The 26,666-nt window shown below is 61.2% G+C and overlaps 6 protein-coding genes across 6 annotated transcripts; all 6 read left to right on the forward strand.

Annotated features, from left to right (window-relative positions):
- Window positions 1-883: 883 nt before the first annotated feature.
- LOC129637691 (ubiquitin carboxyl-terminal hydrolase 17-like protein 6) lies at window positions 884-2,694 on the forward strand. Its single transcript, XM_055561907.1, has one exon. The coding sequence runs from the start codon at window positions 884-886 to the stop codon at window positions 2,483-2,485; it is 1,602 nt and encodes a 533-aa protein (XP_055417882.1). The 3' UTR covers window positions 2,486-2,694.
- Window positions 2,695-5,265: 2,571 nt separating this feature from the next.
- Window positions 5,266-7,256, forward strand: LOC129637881 (ubiquitin carboxyl-terminal hydrolase 17-like protein 6). The gene has a single exon (XM_055562183.1). The coding sequence runs from the start codon at window positions 5,446-5,448 to the stop codon at window positions 7,045-7,047; it is 1,602 nt and encodes a 533-aa protein (XP_055418158.1). The 5' UTR covers window positions 5,266-5,445; the 3' UTR covers window positions 7,048-7,256.
- Window positions 7,257-9,866: 2,610 nt separating this feature from the next.
- LOC129637894 (ubiquitin carboxyl-terminal hydrolase 17-like protein 6) lies at window positions 9,867-11,809 on the forward strand. Its single transcript, XM_055562199.1, has one exon. The coding sequence runs from the start codon at window positions 9,999-10,001 to the stop codon at window positions 11,598-11,600; it is 1,602 nt and encodes a 533-aa protein (XP_055418174.1). The 5' UTR covers window positions 9,867-9,998; the 3' UTR covers window positions 11,601-11,809.
- Window positions 11,810-14,375: 2,566 nt separating this feature from the next.
- On the forward strand, window positions 14,376-16,366 carry LOC129637763 (ubiquitin carboxyl-terminal hydrolase 17-like protein 6). Its single transcript, XM_055562030.1, has one exon. The coding sequence runs from the start codon at window positions 14,556-14,558 to the stop codon at window positions 16,155-16,157; it is 1,602 nt and encodes a 533-aa protein (XP_055418005.1). The 5' UTR covers window positions 14,376-14,555; the 3' UTR covers window positions 16,158-16,366.
- A 2,760-nt stretch (window positions 16,367-19,126) lies between these two features.
- Window positions 19,127-20,937, forward strand: LOC129637692 (ubiquitin carboxyl-terminal hydrolase 17-like protein 6). Its single transcript, XM_055561908.1, has one exon. It carries the CDS (start codon window positions 19,127-19,129, stop codon window positions 20,726-20,728), a length of 1,602 nt encoding a protein of 533 aa, XP_055417883.1. The 3' UTR covers window positions 20,729-20,937.
- A 2,746-nt stretch (window positions 20,938-23,683) lies between these two features.
- On the forward strand, window positions 23,684-25,494 carry LOC129637693 (ubiquitin carboxyl-terminal hydrolase 17-like protein 6). Its single transcript, XM_055561909.1, has one exon. It carries the CDS (start codon window positions 23,684-23,686, stop codon window positions 25,283-25,285), a length of 1,602 nt encoding a protein of 533 aa, XP_055417884.1. The 3' UTR covers window positions 25,286-25,494.
- Window positions 25,495-26,666: the final 1,172 nt, after the last annotated feature.

The raw sequence follows: 26,666 nt of genomic DNA on the forward strand, positions 1-26,666 counted from the left end.
AGAAAGAGAATAAAAGCAACAAAAAAAATTACAAAATGAACACAAAATAAAAAAAAAAAGTTAAAAAATAAATGGAAAAAAAAAAAACTCAAAAAACCCGAAAACACCAACCAGAAAAATAAATAAATAAATAAATAAATAAATAAATGAAGAAAAAAGGCAACGGAGAGAGAAAAGGAGCTGCAGAAATGAATCCAAAGTTGCAGGGAGCCTATGCCTTTCCAAATGAGCTCGCTTTGGATCTTGACCAACGGCCCTGAAGGAAGAAAAGCGTATGTGCCACTCTGTCGGCATGTTTCGGTGCTAGGACCCTGAACGCTAGAAGAGTGTCCAGTGAGAACGCATCGAAATTGGGGAGGGCCTCACTGGAGTGCAAAGTTGAGGCGAGGGTTTATTGTCGTCCGGGGAGGGGTTGTTCAGGCCGGGGTCGGGGGTGGGGAGACCCCTAAAGGGGAGAGGGTCGGTGGGCAGACATATGTGTCCACAAGTGTGTTAGGATGTGAATGGTGAGCCCACGGAAGTCCTGTCCAGCCGGCATTTGTGTGCTGAACTTGGAAGCCCCGCAGTGACTGTCCAGCGGGCAAGGCTGGAAGGCCCAATGCCCCCGAATCATTTGCATCCTGAGCCCTTTGGTCCAGGGGGTCAGGTCGGAAGTGCGTGTGGGGCCCGGTCAAGGGGAATTCCCCGAGAAAAGTGTGGGTGGTTGGATGGCGGGAGTGGGAGTGGCCACGCCCTCGGCCGCCTCAGCCAATGAGGAGCTTGCAGGTGCGGGGGTGGGGCTGTGGGGAAACCCCCAGAGGCCCGAGGGGGCGGGGCCCAGGCCCTTTTTTGGAGCCGGACCGTCTGAGGGAAGGAGGCGTCGGCGTGCAGCTGCAGGTAGGAGATGGAAACCCTCGTGGGCCTCGTGTGCAGAGCCCCGGGCGCTGCTTCTGAGCACGGGGGAGCTGTGTGTCCGTCTCCCTTCGACGTCTTCCCCGGAGGGCAAGGTGGTGGGCCCAGCGCCGCTGGTGCGGATGCCCTTCGGGGACCCTCTGTCCCTGAGGGGCCGTCGCCGGCGCTTGGGCGTCCGCAGCGGGGTGACTTGGCTCCTGGGTCGGCAGGGCTGAGGCCTGGCCAGACAGGCGCCCTGAGTTGGAAGGGGCCGTGGGGGGTGGGGGCTGGGCTTCAGAATCTGGGGAACACCTGCTACGTGAACGCGGCGCTGCAGTGTCTGAGCCACACGCCGCCCCTGGCCAGCTGGATGGTGTCCCAGCCGCACGCCACCCTCTGTCCGGCCCGCAGCGCCTGCACGCTCTGTGCCATGCGCGCTCACGTGACCCGAGCCCTCCTTCACGCGGGAGAGGTGATCCGGCCCCGCAAGGACCTGCTGGCGGGCTTCCACAGACACCAGCAGGAGGATGCCCACGAGTTTCTGATGTTCACTCTGAATGCCATGCAGCAAGGGTGCTTGAGTGCATCCCAGCCGTCGGGCCATGCCTCGGGGGACACCACCGTCATCCGTCAGATCTTCGGCGGGACGTGGAGGTCTCAGATCCAGTGTCTCCACTGCCTCGGTGTCTCGGACACGTTCGACCCTTATCTGGACATCAGCCTGGATATCACGGCGGCTCAGAGTGTGGAGCAAGCTCTGAGCGAGCTGGTGAAGCCCGAGAAGCTGGACGCGGACAATGCCTATGACTGCGGCGTCTGTCTCCGGAAGGTGCCTGCCACCAAGAGGTTGACTGTGCACAGCACCTCCCAGGTCCTGGTGCTGGTGCTGAAGCGGTTCACACCGGTGAGCGGGGCCAAAAGGGCTCAGGAGGTGCGCTATCCCCAGTGCTTGGACCTGCAGCCCTACACGTCTGAGCGGAAGGCAGGGCCACTGGGCTACGTGCTCTATGCCGTGCTGGTGCACTCCGGGTGGAGCTGTGAGCGAGGACACTACTTCTGTTACGTCCGAGCGGGCAACGGCCAATGGTATAAGATGGACGATGCCAAGGTGACCGCCTGTGACGAGACCGCTGCCCTGAGCCAGAGCGCCTACGTCCTGTTCTACGCCCGGGAGGGTGCGTGGGAAGGGGGCGCTGGGCGAGGGGCAGCGGCCCCCGTCGGGGCTGACCCCACAGACCCCGGGCAGCCTGCAGGAGACGCCGGCGGCAGAGCTCCTGGGTCGGAGGAGTCCCCGGGGGACACAGAGGCCGAAGGGATGAGCTTAGAGCAGTGGAGACGCCTGCAAGAACTCAACCGACCGAAGCCGGCCTTGGAGCTCCGGAAGGTCCAGTCTGCCCTGCCTGCCGGCGCAGTCGTGATTCACCAGTCCAAACACGGAGGAGGGAGAAACCGCACGCCGCCCCAACAGGAGCACGAGCGGCTCGACCGTCCCAGCACGGACACCCCGCCTCCGGGGCCGAAGAACGTCGGCAACGGCCCTTGTGCCAGCGGGAGGGCCAGAGCGACCAAGGGGAAGAACAAGAAGCCGCGGCCATCTCTGGGGCTGTGGCGGTAGGTCGGCTCTGACGCACATGCGTGCAGACGCCCAGGCACACGCTGTGTGCGGCACGCCCTGTGTGACGCACCAAGAGTTCCGACGAGGAGCGAGTTCCTCTCGGCCGTGTGCATGATGCAGCCTCCTGGGAAAAGGCAGGGCCTGGAGTGTGCCCGGGGTCTCGCTGTTCACTTGGAACGGGCTCGTGCCTGAGCGGCTGAGCTCTCGAGGGCTGGCTCTGCTGGGAAGTCGCTGGAGAGGATGGGGGGATGGGGTGCACGAGCGGGTCTGGGCACGGGCCGAGGGCCTCGCACTTCCGCGAGGGTGGGAGAGTCCTCTCTGGATGGGACTTCGGGTGTGGGTTTGCCTTTCTTTCCCCGTCTCCGTTCCCTGGCCGCACCGCTGGCCTCGGGTGAGTGGCGCGGCCTGGAGACGCCTCGCAGAACGCCCCCAGCCAGCCGAGCAAGGAGACGATCTCCGGAGCCCTTCGGGGGGGCAGGGAAGAGCGGGTGCAGGTCCACGCACCGACTCCTTCCGGCCGGTCAGGCTCTCGAAAAGGCCCCAAACGTCCGGAGGCGTCCGGGGAGGAGATGGGCAAGCAGTCTTTATGGGTGGCTGTCCTTTGGGAGGCCTCGTGCTACTTGGCAGAGGGTCCGGCAGGAATGAGGCGGGGATGCGTGCGTCCCCGGCACCACGCTCGTCCGCAGAGATCCCTGGGGCTCCATGTCCGGTGCGAGGAGTATGCCGGAGAAGCTCCAAGTGCCAACAAAGGAGAAGCGATCCACAAGGCCGTGAGCACCGCCACCAGGCCGCCCAACCAGTCCCAAAGAAACTTCTCCACCAGCATCGCACTGGTGCCTAAGTGGAGGTATGTCGCGCCACGTTCGTTTCTGAAAGCAAAGGTCCTCCCCGCACTGAGGAAAGACCCAAGCCTACCCTACATCGTGATAGCAAGACAACTGGACTTCCGACTCTGCCCGTCCTGTCTGGCAGAATCAGCCCGCTGGGCCCCGGACAAACGCCTCTGGACGCCAGGAGATGCGGCCGGCCTCCAAAGTGCCTGGGGCGGTGGGGAAGCTGTCCTCCCCTGGCCGCTTTCTCGACTGCCTCATGAGCCCGTGACGCGCTGGAGGGGCACCTGAGGCCCCTTATCGACCACCTCTTGCGTTTTCTTTCTTTTGCTTGGCTGCTGGCTTCAAACCCCAAACCCTCCATCAAACGGCAAACCGGGAATTTGCGATGTAGCATCTCAGACCTCGAGGGGGCAACTCTGGCTCCTGACTGCGCTAGTCGGCGTGGCAAGGAACAGAGAACGTTCCGATGGCTTGTTTCCCCCTCACGGGTACCTACACCGCAATTGCCCTCCACACGTAGAGAGGACAAAGAATGATGCGCGGTATCTTCCCCCAAGAACATGTACAGGCGTGCCCTGCACGAGGAAGTGGAGCCACCTACAGCCCGCCCTCATCAGCACCACCCATCTTCCTCTGCCCCATCGTCTCAAATGGACTTACTGCTTACCCCATCCACACCCTCTGAAGAAGAAGGAGGAGGAGGAGGAGGAGGAGGAGGAGGAGGAGAAAAAGGAGAAGAATGTCGATTGCAGCTGCGGGGCAGAGGGAATGGGAAGGTGGCCTTATGCTGGGTGAAATCCGGGCAAAAGAGAGAAAAATCCTGGCTGATCTGGCTTCTCTGTGCCACGGGAAGGAGGCAAGAGGACAGGAAGGGTGTGAGCACTTGGATCATAAATCACAAAGCGGTAGGCTCCTAGAATGGGATGGGGGAGCGGGAGGTGGGAGGGGTGCAATAGGCTAAGGAAGAAAGCAGGGTCAGGGCTCTCCTTTCCTAGTGAGGATCAACAGAATCAACACTTCAGCTACGGTAAACCCGTGGACGGTCAAACCCCCATAGTCCTGGAAGGCAAGCATAATGTCCAGGACGGGAGAGCAAACAAACACACATGTCACACACCGAGAAGGAAAGCAACAGTCATCCTCCTCCAGGAGGGAAACCTTTTTTATACCTTGAGTTATAGCGCATTTTGAGCCCTGGCGTTTGAAAGACGACTGTATGAATCAACTGGTGTATATAAAATAGAGAAAGAGAATAAAAGCAACAAAAAAAATTACAAAATGAACACAAAATAAAAAAAAAAGTTAAAAGATAAATGGAAAAAAAAAAAACACTCAAAAAACCCGAAAACACCAACCAGAAAAATAAATAAATAAATAAATAAATAAATAAAGGAAGAAAAAAGGCAACGGAGAGAGAAAAGGAGCTGCAGAAATGAATCCAAAGTTGCAGGGAGCCTATGCCTTTCCAAATGAGCTCGCTTTGGATCTTGACCAACGGCCCTGAAGGAAGAAAAGCGTATGTGCCACTCTGTCGGCATGTTTCGGTGCTAGGACCCTGAACGCTAGAAGAGTGTCCAGTGAGAACGCATCGAAATTGGGGAGGGCCTCACTGGAGTGCAAAGTTGAGGCGAGGGTTTATTGTCGTCCGGGGAGGGGTTGTTCAGGCCGGGGTCGGGGGTGGGGAGACCCCTAAAGGGGAGAGGGTCGGTGGGCAGACATATGTGTCCACAAGTGTGTTAGGATGTGAATGGTGAGCCCACGGAAGTCCTGTCCAGCCGGCATTTGTGTGCTGAACTTGGAAGCCCCGCAGTGACTGTCCAGCGGGCAAGGCTGGAAGGCCCAATGCCCCCGAATCATTTGCATCCTGAGCCCTTTGGTCCAGGGGGTCAGGTCGGAAGTGCGTGTGGGGCCCGGTCAAGGGGAATTCCCCGAGAAAAGTGTGGGTGGTTGGATGGCGGGAGTGGGAGTGGCCACGCCCTCGGCCGCCTCAGCCAATGAGGAGCTTGCAGGTGCGGGGGTGGGGCTGTGGGGAAACCCCCAGAGGCCCGAGGGGGCGGGGCCCAGGCCCTTTTTTGGAGCCGGACCGTCTGAGGGAAGGAGGCGTCGGCGTGCAGCTGCAGGTAGGAGATGGAAACCCTCGTGGGCCTCGTGTGCAGAGCCCCGGGCGCTGCTTCTGAGCACGGGGGAGCTGTGTGTCCGTCTCCCTTCGACGTCTTCCCCGGAGGGCAAGGTGGTGGGCCCAGCGCCGCTGGTGCGGATGCCCTTCGGGGACCCTCTGTCCCTGAGGGGCCGTCGCCGGCGCTTGGGCGTCCGCAGCGGGGTGACTTGGCTCCTGGGTCGGCAGGGCTGAGGCCTGGCCAGACAGGCGCCCTGAGTTGGAAGGGGCCGTGGGGGGTGGGGGCTGGGCTTCAGAATCTGGGGAACACCTGCTACGTGAACGCGGCGCTGCAGTGTCTGAGCCACACGCCGCCCTTGGCCAGCTGGATGGTGTCCCAGCCGCACGCCACCCTCTGTCCGGCCCGCAGCGCCTGCACGCTCTGTGCCATGCGCGCTCACGTGACCCGAGCCCTCCTTCACGCGGGAGAGGTGATCCGGCCCCGCAAGGACCTGCTGGCGGGCTTCCACAGACACCAGCAGGAGGATGCCCACGAGTTTCTGATGTTCACTCTGAATGCCATGCAGCAAGGGTGCTTGAGTGCATCCCAGCCGTCGGGCCATGCCTCGGGGGACACCACCGTCATCCGTCAGATCTTCGGCGGGACGTGGAGGTCTCAGATCCAGTGTCTCCACTGCCTCGGTGTCTCGGACACGTTCGACCCTTATCTGGACATCAGCCTGGATATCACGGCGGCTCAGAGTGTGGAGCAAGCTCTGAGCGAGCTGGTGAAGCCCGAGAAGCTGGACGCGGACAATGCCTATGACTGCGGCGTCTGTCTCCGGAAGGTGCCTGCCACCAAGAGGTTGACTGTGCACAGCACCTCCCAGGTCCTGGTGCTGGTGCTGAAGCGGTTCACACCGGTGAGCGGGGCCAAAAGGGCTCAGGAGGTGCGCTATCCCCAGTGCTTGGACCTGCAGCCCTACACGTCTGAGCGGAAGGCAGGGCCACTGGGCTACGTGCTCTATGCCGTGCTGGTGCACTCCGGGTGGAGCTGTGAGCGAGGACACTACTTCTGTTACGTCCGAGCGGGCAACGGCCAATGGTATAAGATGGACGATGCCAAGGTGACCGCCTGTGACGAGACCGCTGCCCTGAGCCAGAGCGCCTACGTCCTGTTCTACGCCCGGGAGGGTGCGTGGGAAGGGGGCGCTGGGCGAGGGGCAGCGGCCCCCGTCGGGGCTGACCCCACAGACCCCGGGCAGCCTGCAGGAGACGCCGGCGGCAGAGCTCCTGGGTCGGAGGAGTCCCCGGGGGACACAGAGGCCGAAGGGATGAGCTTAGAGCAGTGGAGACGCCTGCAAGAACTCAACCGACCGAAGCCGGCCTTGGAGCTCCGGAAGGTCCAGTCTGCCCTGCCTGCCGGCGCAGTCGTGATTCACCAGTCCAAACACGGAGGAGGGAGAAACCGCACGCCGCCCCAACAGGAGCACGAGCGGCTCGACCGTCCCAGCACGGACACCCCGCCTCCGGGGCCGAAGAACGTCGGCAACGGCCCTTGTGCCAGCGGGAGGGCCAGAGCGACCAAGGGGAAGAACAAGAAGCCGCGGCCATCTCTGGGGCTGTGGCGGTAGGTCGGCTCTGACGCACATGCGTGCAGACGCCCAGGCACACGCTGTGTGCGGCACGCCCTGTGTGACGCACCAAGAGTTCCGACGAGGAGCGAGTTCCTCTCGGCCGTGTGCATGATGCAGCCTCCTGGGAAAAGGCAGGGCCTGGAGTGTGCCCGGGGTCTCGCTGTTCACTTGGAACGGGCTCGTGCCTGAGCGGCTGAGCTCTCGAGGGCTGGCTCTGCTGGGAAGTCGCTGGAGAGGATGGGGGGATGGGGTGCACGAGCGGGTCTGGGCACGGGCCGAGGGCCTCGCACTTCCGCGAGGGTGGGAGAGTCCTCTCTGGATGGGACTTCGGGTGTGGGTTTGCCTTTCTTTCCCCGTCTCCGTTCCCTGGCCGCACCGCTGGCCTCGGGTGAGTGGCGCGGCCTGGAGACGCCTCGCAGAACGCCCCCAGCCAGCCGAGCAAGGAGACGATCTCCGGAGCCCTTCGGGGGGGCAGGGAAGAGCGGGTGCAGGTCCACGCACCGACTCCTTCCGGCCGGTCAGGCTCTCGAAAAGGCCCCAAACGTCCGGAGGCGTCCGGGGAGGAGATGGGCAAGCAGTCTTTATGGGTGGCTGTCCTTTGGGAGGCCTCGTGCTACTTGGCAGAGGGTCCGGCAGGAATGAGGCGGGGATGCGTGCGTCCCCGGCACCACGCTCGTCCGCAGAGATCCCTGGGGCTCCATGTCCGGTGCGAGGAGTATGCCGGAGAAGCTCCAAGTGCCAACAAAGGAGAAGCGATCCACAAGGCCGTGAGCACCGCCACCAGGCCGCCCAACCAGTCCCAAAGAAACTTCTCCACCAGCATCGCACTGGTGCCTAAGTGGAGGTATGTCGCGCCACGTTCGTTTCTGAAAGCAAAGGTCCTCCCCGCACTGAGGAAAGACCCAAGCCTACCCTACATCGTGATAGCAAGACAACTGGACTTCCGACTCTGCCCGTCCTGTCTGGCAGAATCAGCCCGCTGGGCCCCGGACAAACGCCTCTGGACGCCAGGAGATGCGGCCGGCCTCCAAAGTGCCTGGGGCGGTGGGGAAGCTGTCCTCCCCTGGCCGCTTTCTCGACTGCCTCATGAGCCCGTGACGCGCTGGAGGGGCACCTGAGGCCCCTTATCGACCACCTCTTGCGTTTTCTTTCTTTTGCTTGGCTGCTGGCTTCAAACCCCAAACCCTCCATCAAACGGCAAACCGGGAATTTGCGATGTAGCATCTCAGACCTCGAGGGGGCAACTCTGGCTCCTGACTGCGCTAGTCGGCGTGGCAAGGAACAGAGAACGTTCCGATGGCTTGTTTCCCCCTCACGGGTACCTACACCGCAATTGCCCTCCACACGTAGAGAGGACAAAGAATGATGCGCGGTATCTTCCCCCAAGAACATGTACAGGCGTGCCCTGCACGAGGAAGTGGAGCCACCTACAGCCCGCCCTCATCAGCACCACCCATCTTCCTCTGCCCCATCGTCTCAAATGGACTTACTGCTTACCCCATCCACACCCTCTGAAGAAGGAGGAGGAGGAGGAGGAGGAGGAGGAGGAGAAAAAGGAGAAGAATGTCGATTGCAGCTGCGGGGCAGAGGGAATGGGAAGGTGGCCTTATGCTGGGTGAAATCCGGGCAAAAGAGAGAAAAATCCTGGCTGATCTGGCTTCTCTGTGCCACGGGAAGGAGGCAAGAGGACAGGAAGGGTGTGAGCACTTGGATCATAAATCACAAAGCGGTAGGCTCCTAGAATGGGATGGGGGAGCGGGAGGTGGGAGGGGTGCAATAGGCTAAGGAAGAAAGCAGGGTCAGGGCTCTCCTTTCCTAGTGAGGATCAACAGAATCAACACTTCAGCTACGGTAAACCCGTGGACGGTCAAACCCCCATAGTCCTGGAAGGCAAGCATAATGTCCAGGACGGGAGAGCAAACAAACACACATGTCACACACCGAGAAGGAAAGCAACAGTCATCCTCCTCCAGGAGGGAAACCTTTTTTATACCTTGAGTTATAGCGCATTTTGAGCCCTGGCGTTTGAAAGACGACTGTATGAGTCAACTGGTGTATATAAAATAGAGAAAGAGAATAAAAGCAACAAAAAAAATTACAAAATGAACACAAAATAAAAAAAAAAGTTAAAAGATAAATGGAAAAAAAAAAAAACACTCAAAAAACCCGAAAACACCAACCAGAAAAATAAATAAATAAATAAATAAATAAAGGAAGAAAAAAGGCAACGGAGAGAGAAAAGGAGCTGCAGAAATGAATCCAAAGTTGCAGGGAGCCTATGCCTTTCCAAATGAGCTCGCTTTGGATCTTGACCAACGGCCCTGAAGGAAGAAAAGCGTATGTGCCACTCTGTCGGCATGTTTCGGTGCTAGGACCCTGAACGCTAGAAGAGTGTCCAGTGAGAACGCATCGAAATTGGGGAGGGCCTCACTGGAGTGCAAAGTTGAGGCGAGGGTTTATTGTCGTCCGGGGAGGGGTTGTTCAGGCCGGGGTCGGGGGTGGGGAGACCCCTAAAGGGGAGAGGGTCGGTGGGCAGACATATGTGTCCACAAGTGTGTTAGGATGTGAATGGTGAGCCCACGGAAGTCCTGTCCAGCCGGCATTTGTGTGCTGAACTTGGAAGCCCCGCAGTGACTGTCCAGCGGGCAAGGCTGGAAGGCCCAATGCCCCCGAATCATTTGCATCCTGAGCCCTTTGGTCCAGGGGGTCAGGTCGGAAGTGCGTGTGGGGCCCGGTCAAGGGGAATTCCCTGAGAAAAGTGTGGGTGGTTGGATGGCGGGAGTGGGAGTGGCCACGCCCTCGGCCGCCTCAGCCAATGAGGAGCTTGCAGGTGCGGGGGTGGGGCTGTGGGGAAACCCCCAGAGGCCCGAGGGGGCGGGGCCCAGGCCCTTTTTTGGAGCCGGACCGTCTGAGGGAAGGAGGCGTCGGCGTGCAGCTGCAGGTAGGAGATGGAAACCCTCGTGGGCCTCGTGTGCAGAGCCCCGGGCGCTGCTTCTGAGCACGGGGGAGCTGTGTGTCCGTCTCCCTTCGACGTCTTCCCCGGAGGGCAAGGTGGTGGGCCCAGCGCCGCTGGTGCGGATGCCCTTCGGGGACCCTCTGTCCCTGAGGGGCCGTCGCCGGCGCTTGGGCGTCCGCAGCGGGGTGACTTGGCTCCTGGGTCGGCAGGGCTGAGGCCTGGCCAGACAGGCGCCCTGAGTTGGAAGGGGCCGTGGGGGGTGGGGGCTGGGCTTCAGAATCTGGGGAACACCTGCTACGTGAACGCGGCGCTGCAGTGTCTGAGCCACACGCCGCCCTTGGCCAGCTGGATGGTGTCCCAGCCGCACGCCACCCTCTGTCCGGCCCGCAGCGCCTGCACGCTCTGTGCCATGCGCGCTCACGTGACCCGAGCCCTCCTTCACGCGGGAGAGGTGATCCGGCCCCGCAAGGACCTGCTGGCGGGCTTCCACAGACACCAGCAGGAGGATGCCCACGAGTTTCTGATGTTCACTCTGAATGCCATGCAGCAAGGGTGCTTGAGTGCATCCCAGCCGTCGGGCCATGCCTCGGGGGACACCACCGTCATCCGTCAGATCTTCGGCGGGACGTGGAGGTCTCAGATCCAGTGTCTCCACTGCCTCGGTGTCTCGGACACGTTCGACCCTTATCTGGACATCAGCCTGGATATCACGGCGGCTCAGAGTGTGGAGCAAGCTCTGAGCGAGCTGGTGAAGCCCGAGAAGCTGGACGCGGACAATGCCTATGACTGCGGCGTCTGTCTCCGGAAGGTGCCTGCCACCAAGAGGTTGACTGTGCACAGCACCTCCCAGGTCCTGGTGCTGGTGCTGAAGCGGTTCACACCGGTGAGCGGGGCCAAAAGGGCTCAGGAGGTGCGCTATCCCCAGTGCTTGGACCTGCAGCCCTACACGTCTGAGCGGAAGGCAGGGCCACTGGGCTACGTGCTCTATGCCGTGCTGGTGCACTCCGGGTGGAGCTGTGAGCGAGGACACTACTTCTGTTACGTCCGAGCGGGCAACGGCCAATGGTATAAGATGGACGATGCCAAGGTGACCGCCTGTGACGAGACCGCTGCCCTGAGCCAGAGCGCCTACGTCCTGTTCTACGCCCGGGAGGGTGCGTGGGAAGGGGGCGCTGGGCGAGGGGCAGCGGCCCCCGTCGGGGCTGACCCCACAGACCCCGGGCAGCCTGCAGGAGACGCCGGCGGCAGAGCTCCTGGGTCGGAGGAGTCCCCCGGGGACACAGAGGCCGAAGGGATGAGCTTAGAGCAGTGGAGACGCCTGCAAGAACTCAACCGACCGAAGCCGGCCTTGGAGCTCCGGAAGGTCCAGTCTGCCCTGCCTGCCGGCGCAGTCGTGATTCACCAGTCCAAACACGGAGGAGGGAGAAACCGCACGCCGCCCCAACAGGAGCACGAGCGGCTCGACCGTCCCAGCACGGACACCCCGCCTCCGGGGCCGAAGAACGTCGGCAACGGCCCTTGTGCCAGCGGGAGGGCCAGAGCGACCAAGGGGAAGAACAAGAAGCCGCGGCCATCTCTGGGGCTGTGGCGGTAGGTCGGCTCTGACGCACATGCGTGCAGACGCCCAGGCACACGCTGTGTGCGGCACGCCCTGTGTGACGCACCAAGAGTTCCGACGAGGAGCGAGTTCCTCTCGGCCGTGTGCATGATGCAGCCTCCTGGGAAAAGGCAGGGCCTGGAGTGTGCCCGGGGTCTCGCTGTTCACTTGGAACGGGCTCGTGCCTGAGCGGCTGAGCTCTCGAGGGCTGGCTCTGCTGGGAAGTCGCTGGAGAGGATGGGGGGATGGGGTGCACGAGCGGGTCTGGGCACGGGCCGAGGGCCTCGCACTTCCGCGAGGGTGGGAGAGTCCTCTCTGGATGGGACTTCGGGTGTGGGTTTGCCTTTCTTTCCCCGTCTCCGTTCCCTGGCCGCACCGCTGGCCTCGGGTGAGTGGCGCGGCCTGGAGACGCCTCGCAGAACGCCCCCAGCCAGCCGAGCAAGGAGACGATCTCCGGAGCCCTTCGGGGGGGCAGGGAAGAGCGGGTGCAGGTCCACGCACCGACTCCTTCCGGCCGGTCAGGCTCTCGAAAAGGCCCCAAACGTCCGGAGGCGTCCGGGGAGGAGATGGGCAAGCAGTCTTTATGGGTGGCTGTCCTTTGGGAGGCCTCGTGCTACTTGGCAGAGGGTCCGGCAGGAATGAGGCGGGGATGCGTGCGTCCCCGGCACCACGCTCGTCCGCAGAGATCCCTGGGGCTCCATGTCCGGTGCGAGGAGTATGCCGGAGAAGCTCCAAGTGCCAACAAAGGAGAAGCGATCCACAAGGCCGTGAGCACCGCCACCAGGCCGCCCAACCAGTCCCAAAGAAACTTCTCCACCAGCATCGCACTGGTGCCTAAGTGGAGGTATGTCGCGCCACGTTCGTTTCTGAAAGCAAAGGTCCTCCCCGCACTGAGGAAAGACCCAAGCCTACCCTACATCGTGATAGCAAGACAACTGGACTTCCGACTCTGCCCGTCCTGTCTGGCAGAATCAGCCCGCTGGGCCCCGGACAAACGCCTCTGGACGCCAGGAGATGCGGCCGGCCTCCAAAGTGCCTGGGGCGGTGGGGAAGCTGTCCTCCCCTGGCCGCTTTCTCGACTGCCTCATGAGCCCGTGACGCGCTGGAGGGGCACCTGAGGCCCCTTATCGACCACCTCTTGCGTTTTCTTTCTTTTGCTTGGCTGCTGGCTTCAAACCCCAAACCCTCCATCAAACGGCAAACCGGGAATTTGCGATGTAGCATCTCAGACCTCGAGGGGGCAACTCTGGCTCCTGACTGCGCTAGTCGGCGTGGCAAGGAACAGAGAACGTTCCGATGGCTTGTTTCCCCCTCACGGGTACCTACACCGCAATTGCCCTCCACACGTAGAGAGGACAAAGAATGATGCGCGGTATCTTCCCCCAAGAACATGTACAGGCGTGCCCTGCACGAGGAAGTGGAGCCACCTACAGCCCGCCCTCATCAGCACCACCCATCTTCCTCTGCCCCATCGTCTCAAATGGACTTACTGCTTACCCCATCCACACCCTCTGAAGAAGGAGGAGGAGGAGGAGGAGGAGGAGGAGGAGAAAAAGGAGAAGAATGTCGATTGCAGCTGCGGGGCAGAGGGAATGGGAAGGTGGCCTTATGCTGGGTGAAATCCGGGCAAAAGAGAGAAAAATCCTGGCTGATCTGGCTTCTCTGTGCCACGGGAAGGAGGCAAGAGGACAGGAAGGGTGTGAGCACTTGGATCATAAATCACAAAGCGGTAGGCTCCTAGAATGGGATGGGGGAGCGGGAGGTGGGAGGGGTGCAATAGGCTAAGGAAGAAAGCAGGGTCAGGGCTCTCCTTTCCTAGTGAGGATCAACAGAATCAACACTTCAGCTACGGTAAACCCGTGGACGGTCAAACCCCCATAGTCCTGGAAGGCAAGCATAATGTCCAGGACGGGAGAGCAAACAAACACACATGTCACACACCGAGAAGGAAAGCAACAGTCATCCTCCTCCAGGAGGGAAACCTTTTTTATACCTTGAGTTATAGCGCATTTTGAGCCCTGGCGTTTGAAAGACGACTGTATGAGTCAACTGGTGTATATAAAATAGAGAAAGAGAATAAAAGCAACAAAAAAAATTACAAAATGAACACAAAATAAAAAAAAAAGTTAAAAGATAAATGGAAAAAAAAAAAAACACTCAAAAAACCCGAAAACACCAACCAGAAAAATAAATAAATAAATAAATAAATAAATAAAGGAAGAAAAAAGGCAACGGAGAGAGAAAAGGAGCTGCAGAAATGAATCCAAAGTTGCAGGGAGCCTATGCCTTTCCAAATGAGCTCGCTTTGGATCTTGACCAACGGCCCTGAAGGAAGAAAAGCGTATGTGCCACTCTGTCGGCATGTTTCGGTGCTAGGACCCTGAACGCTAGAAGAGTGTCCAGTGAGAACGCATCGAAATTGGGGAGGGCCTCACTGGAGTGCAAAGTTGAGGCGAGGGTTTATTGTCGTCCGGGGAGGGGTTGTTCAGGCCGGGGTCGGGGGTGGGGAGACCCCTAAAGGGGAGAGGGTCGGTGGGCAGACATATGTGTCCACAAGTGTGTTAGGATGTGAATGGTGAGCCCACGGAAGTCCTGTCCAGCCGGCATTTGTGTGCTGAACTTGGAAGCCCCGCAGTGACTGTCCAGCGGGCAAGGCTGGAAGGCCCAATGCCCCCGAATCATTTGCATCCTGAGCCCTTTGGTCCAGGGGGTCAGGTCGGAAGTGCGTGTGGGGCCCGGTCAAGGGGAATTCCCCGAGAAAAGTGTGGGTGGTTGGATGGCGGGAGTGGGAGTGGCCACGCCCTCGGCCGCCTCAGCCAATGAGGAGCTTGCAGGTGCGGGGGTGGGGCTGTGGGGAAACCCCCAGAGGCCCGAGGGGGCGGGGCCCAGGCCCTTTTTTGGAGCCGGACCGTCTGAGGGAAGGAGGCGTCGGCGTGCAGCTGCAGGTAGGAGATGGAAACCCTCGTGGGCCTCGTGTGCAGAGCCCCGGGCGCTGCTTCTGAGCACGGGGGAGCTGTGTGTCCGTCTCCCTTCGACGTCTTCCCCGGAGGGCAAGGTGGTGGGCCCAGCGCCGCTGGTGCGGATGCCCTTCGGGGACCCTCTGTCCCTGAGGGGCCGTCGCCGGCGCTTGGGCGTCCGCAGCGGGGTGACTTGGCTCCTGGGTCGGCAGGGCTGAGGCCTGGCCAGACAGGCGCCCTGAGTTGGAAGGGGCCGTGGGGGGTGGGGGCTGGGCTTCAGAATCTGGGGAACACCTGCTACGTGAACGCGGCGCTGCAGTGTCTGAGCCACACGCCGCCCTTGGCCAGCTGGATGGTGTCCCAGCCGCACGCCACCCTCTGTCCGGCCCGCAGCGCCTGCACGCTCTGTGCCATGCGCGCTCACGTGACCCGAGCCCTCCTTCACGCGGGAGAGGTGATCCGGCCCCGCAAGGACCTGCTGGCGGGCTTCCACAGACACCAGCAGGAGGATGCCCACGAGTTTCTGATGTTCACTCTGAATGCCATGCAGCAAGGGTGCTTGAGTGCATCCCAGCCGTCGGGCCATGCCTCGGGGGACACCACCGTCATCCGTCAGATCTTCGGCGGGACGTGGAGGTCTCAGATCCAGTGTCTCCACTGCCTCGGTGTCTCGGACACGTTCGACCCTTATCTGGACATCAGCCTGGATATCACGGCGGCTCAGAGTGTGGAGCAAGCTCTGAGCGAGCTGGTGAAGCCCGAGAAGCTGGACGCGGACAATGCCTATGACTGCGGCGTCTGTCTCCGGAAGGTGCCTGCCACCAAGAGGTTGACTGTGCACAGCACCTCCCAGGTCCTGGTGCTGGTGCTGAAGCGGTTCACACCGGTGAGCGGGGCCAAAAGGGCTCAGGAGGTGCGCTATCCCCAGTGCTTGGACCTGCAGCCCTACACGTCTGAGCGGAAGGCAGGGCCACTGGGCTACGTGCTCTATGCCGTGCTGGTGCACTCCGGGTGGAGCTGTGAGCGAGGACACTACTTCTGTTACGTCCGAGCGGGCAACGGCCAATGGTATAAGATGGACGATGCCAAGGTGACCGCCTGTGACGAGACCGCTGCCCTGAGCCAGAGCGCCTACGTCCTGTTCTACGCCCGGGAGGGTGCGTGGGAAGGGGGCGCTGGGCGAGGGGCAGCGGCCCCCGTCGGGGCTGACCCCACAGACCCCGGGCAGCCTGCAGGAGACGCCGGCGGCAGAGCTCCTGGGTCGGAGGAGTCCCCGGGGGACACAGAGGCCGAAGGGATGAGCTTAGAGCAGTGGAGACGCCTGCAAGAACTCAACCGACCGAAGCCGGCCTTGGAGCTCCGGAAGGTCCAGTCTGCCCTGCCTGCCGGCGCAGTCGTGATTCACCAGTCCAAACACGGAGGAGGGAGAAACCGCACGCCGCCCCAACAGGAGCACGAGCGGCTCGACCGTCCCAGCACGGACACCCCGCCTCCGGGGCCGAAGAACGTCGGCAACGGCCCTTGTGCCAGCGGGAGGGCCAGAGCGACCAAGGGGAAGAACAAGAAGCCGCGGCCATCTCTGGGGCTGTGGCGGTAGGTCGGCTCTGACGCACATGCGTGCAGACGCCCAGGCACACGCTGTGTGCGGCACGCCCTGTGTGACGCACCAAGAGTTCCGACGAGGAGCGAGTTCCTCTCGGCCGTGTGCATGATGCAGCCTCCTGGGAAAAGGCAGGGCCTGGAGTGTGCCCGGGGTCTCGCTGTTCACTTGGAACGGGCTCGTGCCTGAGCGGCTGAGCTCTCGAGGGCTGGCTCTGCTGGGAAGTCGCTGGAGAGGATGGGGGGATGGGGTGCACGAGCGGGTCTGGGCACGGGCCGAGGGCCTCGCACTTCCGCGAGGGTGGGAGAGTCCTCTCTGGATGGGACTTCGGGTGTGGGTTTGCCTTTCTTTCCCCGTCTCCGTTCCCTGGCCGCACCGCTGGCCTCGGGTGAGTGGCGCGGCCTGGAGACGCCTCGCAGAACGCCCCCAGCCAGCCGAGCAAGGAGACGATCTCCGGAGCCCTTCGGGGGGGCAGGGAAGAGCGGGTGCAGGTCCACGCACCGACTCCTTCCGGCCGGTCAGGCTCTCGAAAAGGCCCCAAACGTCCGGAGGCGTCCGGGGAGGAGATGGGCAAGCAGTCTTTATGGGTGGCTGTCCTTTGGGAGGCCTCGTGCTACTTGGCAGAGGGTCCGGCAGGAATGAGGCGGGGATGCGTGCGTCCCCGGCACCACGCTCGTCCGCAGAGATCCCTGGGGCTCCATGTCCGGTGCGAGGAGTATGCCGGAGAAGCTCCAAGTGCCAACAAAGGAGAAGCGATCCACAAGGCCGTGAGCACCGCCACCAGGCCGCCCAACCAGTCCCAAAGAAACTTCTCCACCAGCATCGCACTGGTGCCTAAGTGGAGATATGTCGCGCCACGTTCGTTTCTGAAAGCAAAGGTCCTCCCCGCACTGAGGAAAGACCCAAGCCTACCCTACATCGTGATAGCAAGACAACTGGACTTCCGACTCTGCCCGTCCTGTCTGGCAGAATCAGCCCGCTGGGCCCCGGACAAACGCCTCTGGACGCCAGGAGATGCGGCCGGCCTCCAAAGTGCCTGGGGCGGTGGGGAAGCTGTCCTCCCCTGGCCGCTTTCTCGACTGCCTCATGAGCCCGTGACGCGCTGGAGGGGCACCTGAGGCCCCTTATCGACCACCTCTTGCGTTTTCTTTCTTTTGCTTGGCTGCTGGCTTCAAACCCCAAACCCTCCATCAAACGGCAAACCGGGAATTTGCGATGTAGCATCTCAGACCTCGAGGGGGCAACTCTGGCTCCTGACTGCGCTAGTCGGCGTGGCAAGGAACAGAGAACGTTCCGATGGCTTGTTTCCCCCTCACGGGTACCTACACCGCAATTGCCCTCCACACGTAGAGAGGACAAAGAATGATGCGCGGTATCTTCCCCCAAGAACATGTACAGGCGTGCCCTGCACGAGGAAGTGGAGCCACCTACAGCCCGCCCTCATCAGCACCACCCATCTTCCTCTGCCCCATCGTCTCAAATGGACTTACTGCTTACCCCATCCACACCCTCTGAAGAAGAAGGAGGAGGAGGAGGAGGAGGAGGAGGAGGAGGAGGAGGAGAAAAAGGAGAAGAATGTCGATTGCAGCTGCGGGGCAGAGGGAATGGGAAGGTGGCCTTATGCTGGGTGAAATCCGGGCAAAAGAGAGAAAAATCCTGGCTGATCTGGCTTCTCTGTGCCACGGGAAGGAGGCAAGAGGACAGGAAGGGTGTGAGCACTTGGATCATAAATCACAAAGCGGTAGGCTCCTAGAATGGGATGGGGGAGCGGGAGGTGGGAGGGGTGCAATAGGCTAAGGAAGAAAGCAGGGTCAGGGCTCTCCTTTCCTAGTGAGGATCAACAGAATCAACACTTCAGCTACGGTAAACCCGTGGACGGTCAAACCCCCATAGTCCTGGAAGGCAAGCATAATGTCCAGGACGGGAGAGCAAACAAACACACATGTCACACACCGAGAAGGAAAGCAACAGTCATCCTCCTCCAGGAGGGAAACCTTTTTTATACCTTGAGTTATAGCGCATTTTGAGCCCTGGCGTTTGAAAGACGACTGTATGAGTCAACTGGTGTATATAAAATAGAGAAAGAGAATAAAAGCAACAAAAAAAATTACAAAATGAACACAAAATAAAAAAAAAAGTTAAAAGATAAATGGAAAAAAAAAAAAACTCAAAAAACCCGAAAACACCAACCAGAAAAATAAATAAATAAATAAATAAATAAATAAATAAAGGAAGAAAAAAGGCAACGGAGAGAGAAAAGGAGCTGCAGAAATGAATCCAAAGTTGCAGGGAGCCTATGCCTTTCCAAATGAGCTCGCTTTGGATCTTGACCAACGGCCCTGAAGGAAGAAAAGCGTATGTGCCACTCTGTCGGCATGTTTCGGTGCTAGGACCCTGAACGCTAGAAGAGTGTCCAGTGAGAACGCATCGAAATTGGGGAGGGCCTCACTGGAGTGCAAAGTTGAGGCGAGGGTTTATTGTCGTCCGGGGAGGGGTTGTTCAGGCCGGGGTCGGGGGTGGGGAGACCCCTAAAGGGGAGAGGGTCGGTGGGCAGACATATGTGTCCACAAGTGTGTTAGGATGTGAATGGTGAGCCCACGGAAGTCCTGTCCAGCCGGCATTTGTGTGCTGAACTTGGAAGCCCCGCAGTGACTGTCCAGCGGGCAAGGCTGGAAGGCCCAATGCCCCCGAATCATTTGCATCCTGAGCCCTTTGGTCCAGGGGGTCAGGTCGGAAGTGCGTGTGGGGCCCGGTCAAGGGGAATTCCCCGAGAAAAGTGTGGGTGGTTGGATGGCGGGAGTGGGAGTGGCCACGCCCTCGGCCGCCTCAGCCAATGAGGAGCTTGCAGGTGCGGGGGTGGGGCTGTGGGGAAACCCCCAGAGGCCCGAGGGGGCGGGGCCCAGGCCCTTTTTTGGAGCCGGACCGTCTGAGGGAAGGAGGCGTCGGCGTGCAGCTGCAGGTAGGAGATGGAAACCCTCGTGGGCCTCGTGTGCAGAGCCCCGGGCGCTGCTTCTGAGCACGGGGGAGCTGTGTGTCCGTCTCCCTTCGACGTCTTCCCCGGAGGGCAAGGTGGTGGGCCCAGCGCCGCTGGTGCGGATGCCCTTCGGGGACCCTCTGTCCCTGAGGGGCCGTCGCCGGCGCTTGGGCGTCCGCAGCGGGGTGACTTGGCTCCTGGGTCGGCAGGGCTGAGGCCTGGCCAGACAGGCGCCCTGAGTTGGAAGGGGCCGTGGGGGGTGGGGGCTGGGCTTCAGAATCTGGGGAACACCTGCTACGTGAACGCGGCGCTGCAGTGTCTGAGCCACACGCCGCCCCTGGCCAGCTGGATGGTGTCCCAGCCGCACGCCACCCTCTGTCCGGCCCGCAGCGCCTGCACGCTCTGTGCCATGCGCGCTCACGTGACCCGAGCCCTCCTTCACGCGGGAGAGGTGATCCGGCCCCGCAAGGACCTGCTGGCGGGCTTCCACAGACACCAGCAGGAGGATGCCCACGAGTTTCTGATGTTCACTCTGAATGCCATGCAGCAAGGGTGCTTGAGTGCATCCCAGCCGTCGGGCCATGCCTCGGGGGACACCACCGTCATCCGTCAGATCTTCGGCGGGACGTGGAGGTCTCAGATCCAGTGTCTCCACTGCCTCGGTGTCTCGGACACGTTCGACCCTTATCTGGACATCAGCCTGGATATCACGGCGGCTCAGAGTGTGGAGCAAGCTCTGAGCGAGCTGGTGAAGCCCGAGAAGCTGGACGCGGACAATGCCTATGACTGCGGCGTCTGTCTCCGGAAGGTGCCTGCCACCAAGAGGTTGACTGTGCACAGCACCTCCCAGGTCCTGGTGCTGGTGCTGAAGCGGTTCACACCGGTGAGCGGGGCCAAAAGGGCTCAGGAGGTGCGCTATCCCCAGTGCTTGGACCTGCAGCCCTACACGTCTGAGCGGAAGGCAGGGCCACTGGGCTACGTGCTCTATGCCGTGCTGGTGCACTCCGGGTGGAGCTGTGAGCGAGGACACTACTTCTGTTACGTCCGAGCGGGCAACGGCCAATGGTATAAGATGGACGATGCCAAGGTGACCGCCTGTGACGAGACCGCTGCCCTGAGCCAGAGCGCCTACGTCCTGTTCTACGCCCGGGAGGGTGCGTGGGAAGGGGGCGCTGGGCGAGGGGCAGCGGCCCCCGTCGGGGCTGACCCCACAGACCCCGGGCAGCCTGCAGGAGACGCCGGCGGCAGAGCTCCTGGGTCGGAGGAGTCCCCGGGGGACACAGAGGCCGAAGGGATGAGCTTAGAGCAGTGGAGACGCCTGCAAGAACTCAACCGACCGAAGCCGGCCTTGGAGCTCCGGAAGGTCCAGTCTGCCCTGCCTGCCGGCGCAGTCGTGATTCACCAGTCCAAACACGGAGGAGGGAGAAACCGCACGCCGCCCCAACAGGAGCACGAGCGGCTCGACCGTCCCAGCACGGACACCCCGCCTCCGGGGCCGAAGAACGTCGGCAACGGCCCTTGTGCCAGCGGGAGGGCCAGAGCGACCAAGGGGAAGAACAAGAAGCCGCGGCCATCTCTGGGGCTGTGGCGGTAGGTCGGCTCTGACGCACATGCGTGCAGACGCCCAGGCACACGCTGTGTGCGGCACGCCCTGTGTGACGCACCAAGAGTTCCGACGAGGAGCGAGTTCCTCTCGGCCGTGTGCATGATGCAGCCTCCTGGGAAAAGGCAGGGCCTGGAGTGTGCCCGGGGTCTCGCTGTTCACTTGGAACGGGCTCGTGCCTGAGCGGCTGAGCTCTCGAGGGCTGGCTCTGCTGGGAAGTCGCTGGAGAGGATGGGGGGATGGGGTGCACGAGCGGGTCTGGGCACGGGCCGAGGGCCTCGCACTTCCGCGAGGGTGGGAGAGTCCTCTCTGGATGGGACTTCGGGTGTGGGTTTGCCTTTCTTTCCCCGTCTCCGTTCCCTGGCCGCACCGCTGGCCTCGGGTGAGTGGCGCGGCCTGGAGACGCCTCGCAGAACGCCCCCAGCCAGCCGAGCAAGGAGACGATCTCCGGAGCCCTTCGGGGGGGCAGGGAAGAGCGGGTGCAGGTCCACGCACCGACTCCTTCCGGCCGGTCAGGCTCTCGAAAAGGCCCCAAACGTCCGGAGGCGTCCGGGGAGGAGATGGGCAAGCAGTCTTTATGGGTGGCTGTCCTTTGGGAGGCCTCGTGCTACTTGGCAGAGGGTCCGGCAGGAATGAGGCGGGGATGCGTGCGTCCCCGGCACCACGCTCGTCCGCAGAGATCCCTGGGGCTCCATGTCCGGTGCGAGGAGTATGCCGGAGAAGCTCCAAGTGCCAACAAAGGAGAAGCGATCCACAAGGCCGTGAGCACCGCCACCAGGCCGCCCAACCAGTCCCAAAGAAACTTCTCCACCAGCATCGCACTGGTGCCTAAGTGGAGGTATGTCGCGCCACGTTCGTTTCTGAAAGCAAAGGTCCTCCCCGCACTGAGGAAAGACCCAAGCCTACCCTACATCGTGATAGCAAGACAACTGGACTTCCGACTCTGCCCGTCCTGTCTGGCAGAATCAGCCCGCTGGGCCCCGGACAAACGCCTCTGGACGCCAGGAGATGCGGCCGGCCTCCAAAGTGCCTGGGGCGGTGGGGAAGCTGTCCTCCCCTGGCCGCTTTCTCGACTGCCTCATGAGCCCGTGACGCGCTGGAGGGGCACCTGAGGCCCCTTATCGACCACCTCTTGCGTTTTCTTTCTTTTGCTTGGCTGCTGGCTTCAAACCCCAAACCCTCCATCAAACGGCAAACCGGGAATTTGCGATGTAGCATCTCAGACCTCGAGGGGGCAACTCTGGCTCCTGACTGCGCTAGTCGGCGTGGCAAGGAACAGAGAACGTTCCGATGGCTTGTTTCCCCCTCACGGGTACCTACACCGCAATTGCCCTCCACACGTAGAGAGGACAAAGAATGATGCGCGGTATCTTCCCCCAAGAACATGTACAGGCGTGCCCTGCACGAGGAAGTGGAGCCACCCACAGCCCGCCCTCATCAGCACCACCCATCTTCCTCTGCCCCATCGTCTCAAATGGACTTACTGCTTACCCCATCCACACCCTCTGAAGAAGAAGGAGGAGGAGGAGGAGGAGGAGGAGGAGGAGGAGGAGAAAAAGGAGAAGAATGTCGATTGCAGCTGCGGGGCAGAGGGAATGGGAAGGTGGCCTTATGCTGGGTGAAATCCGGGCAAAAGAGAGAAAAATCCTGGCTGATCTGGCTTCTCTGTGCCACGGGAAGGAGGCAAGAGGACAGGAAGGGTGTGAGCACTTGGATCATAAATCACAAAGCGGTAGGCTCCTAGAATGGGATGGGGGAGCGGGAGGTGGGAGGGGTGCAATAGGCTAAGGAAGAAAGCAGGGTCAGGGCTCTCCTTTCCTAGTGAGGATCAACAGAATCAACACTTCAGCTACGGTAAACCCGTGGACGGTCAAACCCCCATAGTCCTGGAAGGCAAGCATAATGTCCAGGACGGGAGAGCAAACAAACACACATGTCACACACCGAGAAGGAAAGCAACAGTCATCCTCCTCCAGGAGGGAAACCTTTTTTATACCTTGAGTTATAGCGCATTTTGAGCCCTGGCGTTTGAAAGACGACTGTATGAGTCAACTGGTGTATATAAAATAGAGAAAGAGAATAAAAGCAACAAAAAAAATTACAAAATGAACACAAAATAAGAAAAAAAGTTAAAAGATAAATGGAAAAAAAAAAAACACTCAAAAAACCCGAAAACACCAACCAGAAAAATAAATAAATAAATAAATAAAGGAAGAAAAAAGGCAACGGAGAGAGAAAAGGAGCTGCAGAAATGAATCCAAAGTTGCAGGGAGCCTATGCCTTTCCAAATGAGCTCGCTTTGGATCTTGACCAACGGCCCTGAAGGAAGAAAAGCGTATGTGCCACTCTGTCGGCATGTTTCGGTGCTAGGACCCTGAACGCTAGAAGAGTGTCCAGTGAGAACGCATCGAAATTGGGGAGGGCCTCACTGGAGTGCAAAGTTGAGGCGAGGGTTTATTGTCGTCCGGGGAGGGGTTGTTCAGGCCGGGGTCGGGGGTGGGGAGACCCCTAAAGGGGAGAGGGTCGGTGGGCAGACATATGTGTCCACAAGTGTGTTAGGATGTGAATGGTGAGCCCACGGAAGTCCTGTCCAGCCGGCATTTGTGTGCTGAACTTGGAAGCCCCGCAGTGACTGTCCAGCGGGCAAGGCTGGAAGGCCCAATGCCCCCGAATCATTTGCATCCTGAGCCCTTTGGTCCAGGGGGTCAGGTCGGAAGTGCGTGTGGGGCCCGGTCAAGGGGAATTCCCCGAGAAAAGTGTGGGTGGTTGGATGGCGGGAGTGGGAGTGGCCACGCCCTCGGCCGCCTCAGCCAATGAGGAGCTTGCAGGTGCGGGGGTGGGGCTGTGGGGAAACCCCCAGAGGCCCGAGGGGGCGGGGCCCAGGCCCTTTTTTGGAGCCGGACCGTCTGAGGGAAGGAGGCGTCGGCGTGCAGCTGCAGGTAGGAGATGGAAACCCTCGTGGGCCTCGTGTGCAGAGCCCCGGGCGCTGCTTCTGAGCACGGGGGAGCTGTGTGTCCGTCTCCCTTCGACGTCTTCCCCGGAGGGCAAGGTGGTGGGCCCAGCGCCGCTGGTGCGGATGCCCTTCGGGGACCCTCTGTCCCTGAGGGGCCGTCGCCGGCGCTTGGGCGTCCGCAGCGGGGTGACTTGGCTCCTGGGTCGGCAGGGCTGAGGCCTGGCCAGACAGGCGCCCTGAGTTGGAAGGGGCCGTGGGGGGTGGGGGCTGGGCTTCAGAATCTGGGGAACACCTGCTACGTGAACGCGGCGCTGCAGTGTCTGAGCCACACGCCGCCCCTGGCCAGCTGGATGGTGTCCCAGCCGCACGCCACCCTCTGTCCGGCCCGCAGCGCCTGCACGCTCTGTGCCATGCGCGCTCACGTGACCCGAGCCCTCCTTCACGCGGGAGAGGTGATCCGGCCCCGCAAGGACCTGCTGGCGGGCTTCCACAGACACCAGCAGGAGGATGCCCACGAGTTTCTGATGTTCACTCTGAATGCCATGCAGCAAGGGTGCTTGAGTGCATCCCAGCCGTCGGGCCATGCCTCGGGGGACACCACCGTCATCCGTCAGATCTTCGGCGGGACGTGGAGGTCTCAGATCCAGTGTCTCCACTGCCTCGGTGTCTCGGACACGTTCGACCCTTATCTGGACATCAGCCTGGATATCACGGCGGCTCAGAGTGTGGAGCAAGCTCTGAGCGAGCTGGTGAAGCCCGAGAAGCTGGACGCGGACAATGCCTATGACTGCGGCGTCTGTCTCCGGAAGGTGCCTGCCACCAAGAGGTTGACTGTGCACAGCACCTCCCAGGTCCTGGTGCTGGTGCTGAAGCGGTTCACACCGGTGAGCGGGGCCAAAAGGGCTCAGGAGGTGCGCTATCCCCAGTGCTTGGACCTGCAGCCCTACACGTCTGAGCGGAAGGCAGGGCCACTGGGCTACGTGCTCTATGCCGTGCTGGTGCACTCCGGGTGGAGCTGTGAGCGAGGACACTACTTCTGTTACGTCCGAGCGGGCAACGGCCAATGGTATAAGATGGACGATGCCAAGGTGACCGCCTGTGACGAGACCGCTGCCCTGAGCCAGAGCGCCTACGTCCTGTTCTACGCCCGGGAGGGTGCGTGGGAAGGGGGCGCTGGGCGAGGGGCAGCGGCCCCCGTCGGGGCTGACCCCACAGACCCCGGGCAGCCTGCAGGAGACGCCGGCGGCAGAGCACCTGGGTCGGAGGAGTCCCCGGGGGACACAGAGGCCGAAGGGATGAGCTTAGAGCAGTGGAGACGCCTGCAAGAACTCAACCGACCGAAGCCGGCCTTGGAGCTCCGGAAGGTCCAGTCTGCCCTGCCTGCCGGCGCAGTCGTGATTCACCAGTCCAAACACGGAGGAGGGAGAAACCGCACGCCGCCCCAACAGGAGCACGAGCGGCTCGACCGTCCCAGCACGGACACCCCGCCTCCGGGGCCGAAGAACGTCGGCAACGGCCCTTGTGCCAGCGGGAGGGCCAGAGCGACCAAGGGGAAGAACAAGAAGCCGCGGCCATCTCTGGGGCTGTGGCGGTAGGTCGGCTCTGACGCACATGCGTGCAGACGCCCAGGCACACGCTGTGTGCGGCACGCCCTGTGTGACGCACCAAGAGTTCCGACGAGGAGCGAGTTCCTCTCGGCCGTGTGCATGATGCAGCCTCCTGGGAAAAGGCAGGGCCTGGAGTGTGCCCGGGGTCTCGCTGTTCACTTGGAACGGGCTCGTGCCTGAGCGGCTGAGCTCTCGAGGGCTGGCTCTGCTGGGAAGTCGCTGGAGAGGATGGGGGGATGGGGTGCACGAGCGGGTCTGGGCACGGGCCGAGGGCCTCGCACTTCCGCGAGGGTGGGAGAGTCCTCTCTGGATGGGACTTCGGGTGTGGGTTTGCCTTTCTTTCCCCGTCTCCGTTCCCTGGCCGCACCGCTGGCCTCGGGTGAGTGGCGCGGCCTGGAGACGCCTCGCAGAACGCCCCCAGCCAGCCGAGCAAGGAGACGATCTCCGGAGCCCTTCGGGGGGGCAGGGAAGAGCGGGTGCAGGTCCACGCACCGACTCCTTCCGGCCGGTCAGGCTCTCGAAAAGGCCCCAAACGTCCGGAGGCGTCCGGGGAGGAGATGGGCAAGCAGTCTTTATGGGTGGCTGTCCTTTGGGAGGCCTCGTGCTACTTGGCAGAGGGTCCGGCAGGAATGAGGCGGGGATGCGTGCGTCCCCGGCACCACGCTCGTCCGCAGAGATCCCTGGGGCTCCATGTCCGGTGCGAGGAGTATGCCGGAGAAGCTCCAAGTGCCAACAAAGGAGAAGCGATCCACAAGGCCGTGAGCACCGCCACCAGGCCGCCCAACCAGTCCCAAAGAAACTTCTCCACCAGCATCGCACTGGTGCCTAAGTGGAGGTATGTCGCGCCACGTTCGTTTCTGAAAGCAAAGGTCCTCCCCGCACTGAGGAAAGACCCAAGCCTACCCTACATCGTGATAGCAAGACAACTGGACTTCCGACTCTGCCCGTCCTGTCTGGCAGAATCAGCCCGCTGGGCCCCGGACAAACGCCTCTGGACGCCAGGAGATGCGGCCGGCCTCCAAAGTGCCTGGGGCGGTGGGGAAGCTGTCCTCCCCTGGCCGCTTTCTCGACTGCCTCATGAGCCCGTGACGCGCTGGAGGGGCACCTGAGGCCCCTTATCGACCACCTCTTGCGTTTTCTTTCTTTTGCTTGGCTGCTGGCTTCAAACCCCAAACCCTCCATCAAACGGCAAACCGGGAATTTGCGATGTAGCATCTCAGACCTCGAGGGGGCAACTCTGGCTCCTGACTGCGCTAGTCGGCGTGGCAAGGAACAGAGAACGTTCCGATGGCTTGTTTCCCCCTCACGGGTACCTACACCGCAATTGCCCTCCACACGTAGAGAGGACAAAGAATGATGCGCGGTATCT

Source organism: Bubalus kerabau, chromosome 23 (assembly GCF_029407905.1).
Source record: "Bubalus kerabau isolate K-KA32 ecotype Philippines breed swamp buffalo chromosome 23, PCC_UOA_SB_1v2, whole genome shotgun sequence".
Taxonomy (NCBI): domain Eukaryota; kingdom Metazoa; phylum Chordata; class Mammalia; order Artiodactyla; family Bovidae; genus Bubalus; species Bubalus kerabau.

Coding starts and splice junctions, on each gene's coding strand:
- LOC129637881 (XM_055562183.1), top strand. CDS start 5,446: ATGGAAACCCTCGTGGGCCTCGTGTGCAGAGCCCCGGGCGCTGCTTCT.
- LOC129637692 (XM_055561908.1), top strand. CDS start 19,127: ATGGAAACCCTCGTGGGCCTCGTGTGCAGAGCCCCGGGCGCTGCTTCT.
- LOC129637693 (XM_055561909.1), top strand. CDS start 23,684: ATGGAAACCCTCGTGGGCCTCGTGTGCAGAGCCCCGGGCGCTGCTTCT.
- LOC129637691 (XM_055561907.1), top strand. CDS start 884: ATGGAAACCCTCGTGGGCCTCGTGTGCAGAGCCCCGGGCGCTGCTTCT.
- LOC129637894 (XM_055562199.1), top strand. CDS start 9,999: ATGGAAACCCTCGTGGGCCTCGTGTGCAGAGCCCCGGGCGCTGCTTCT.
- LOC129637763 (XM_055562030.1), top strand. CDS start 14,556: ATGGAAACCCTCGTGGGCCTCGTGTGCAGAGCCCCGGGCGCTGCTTCT.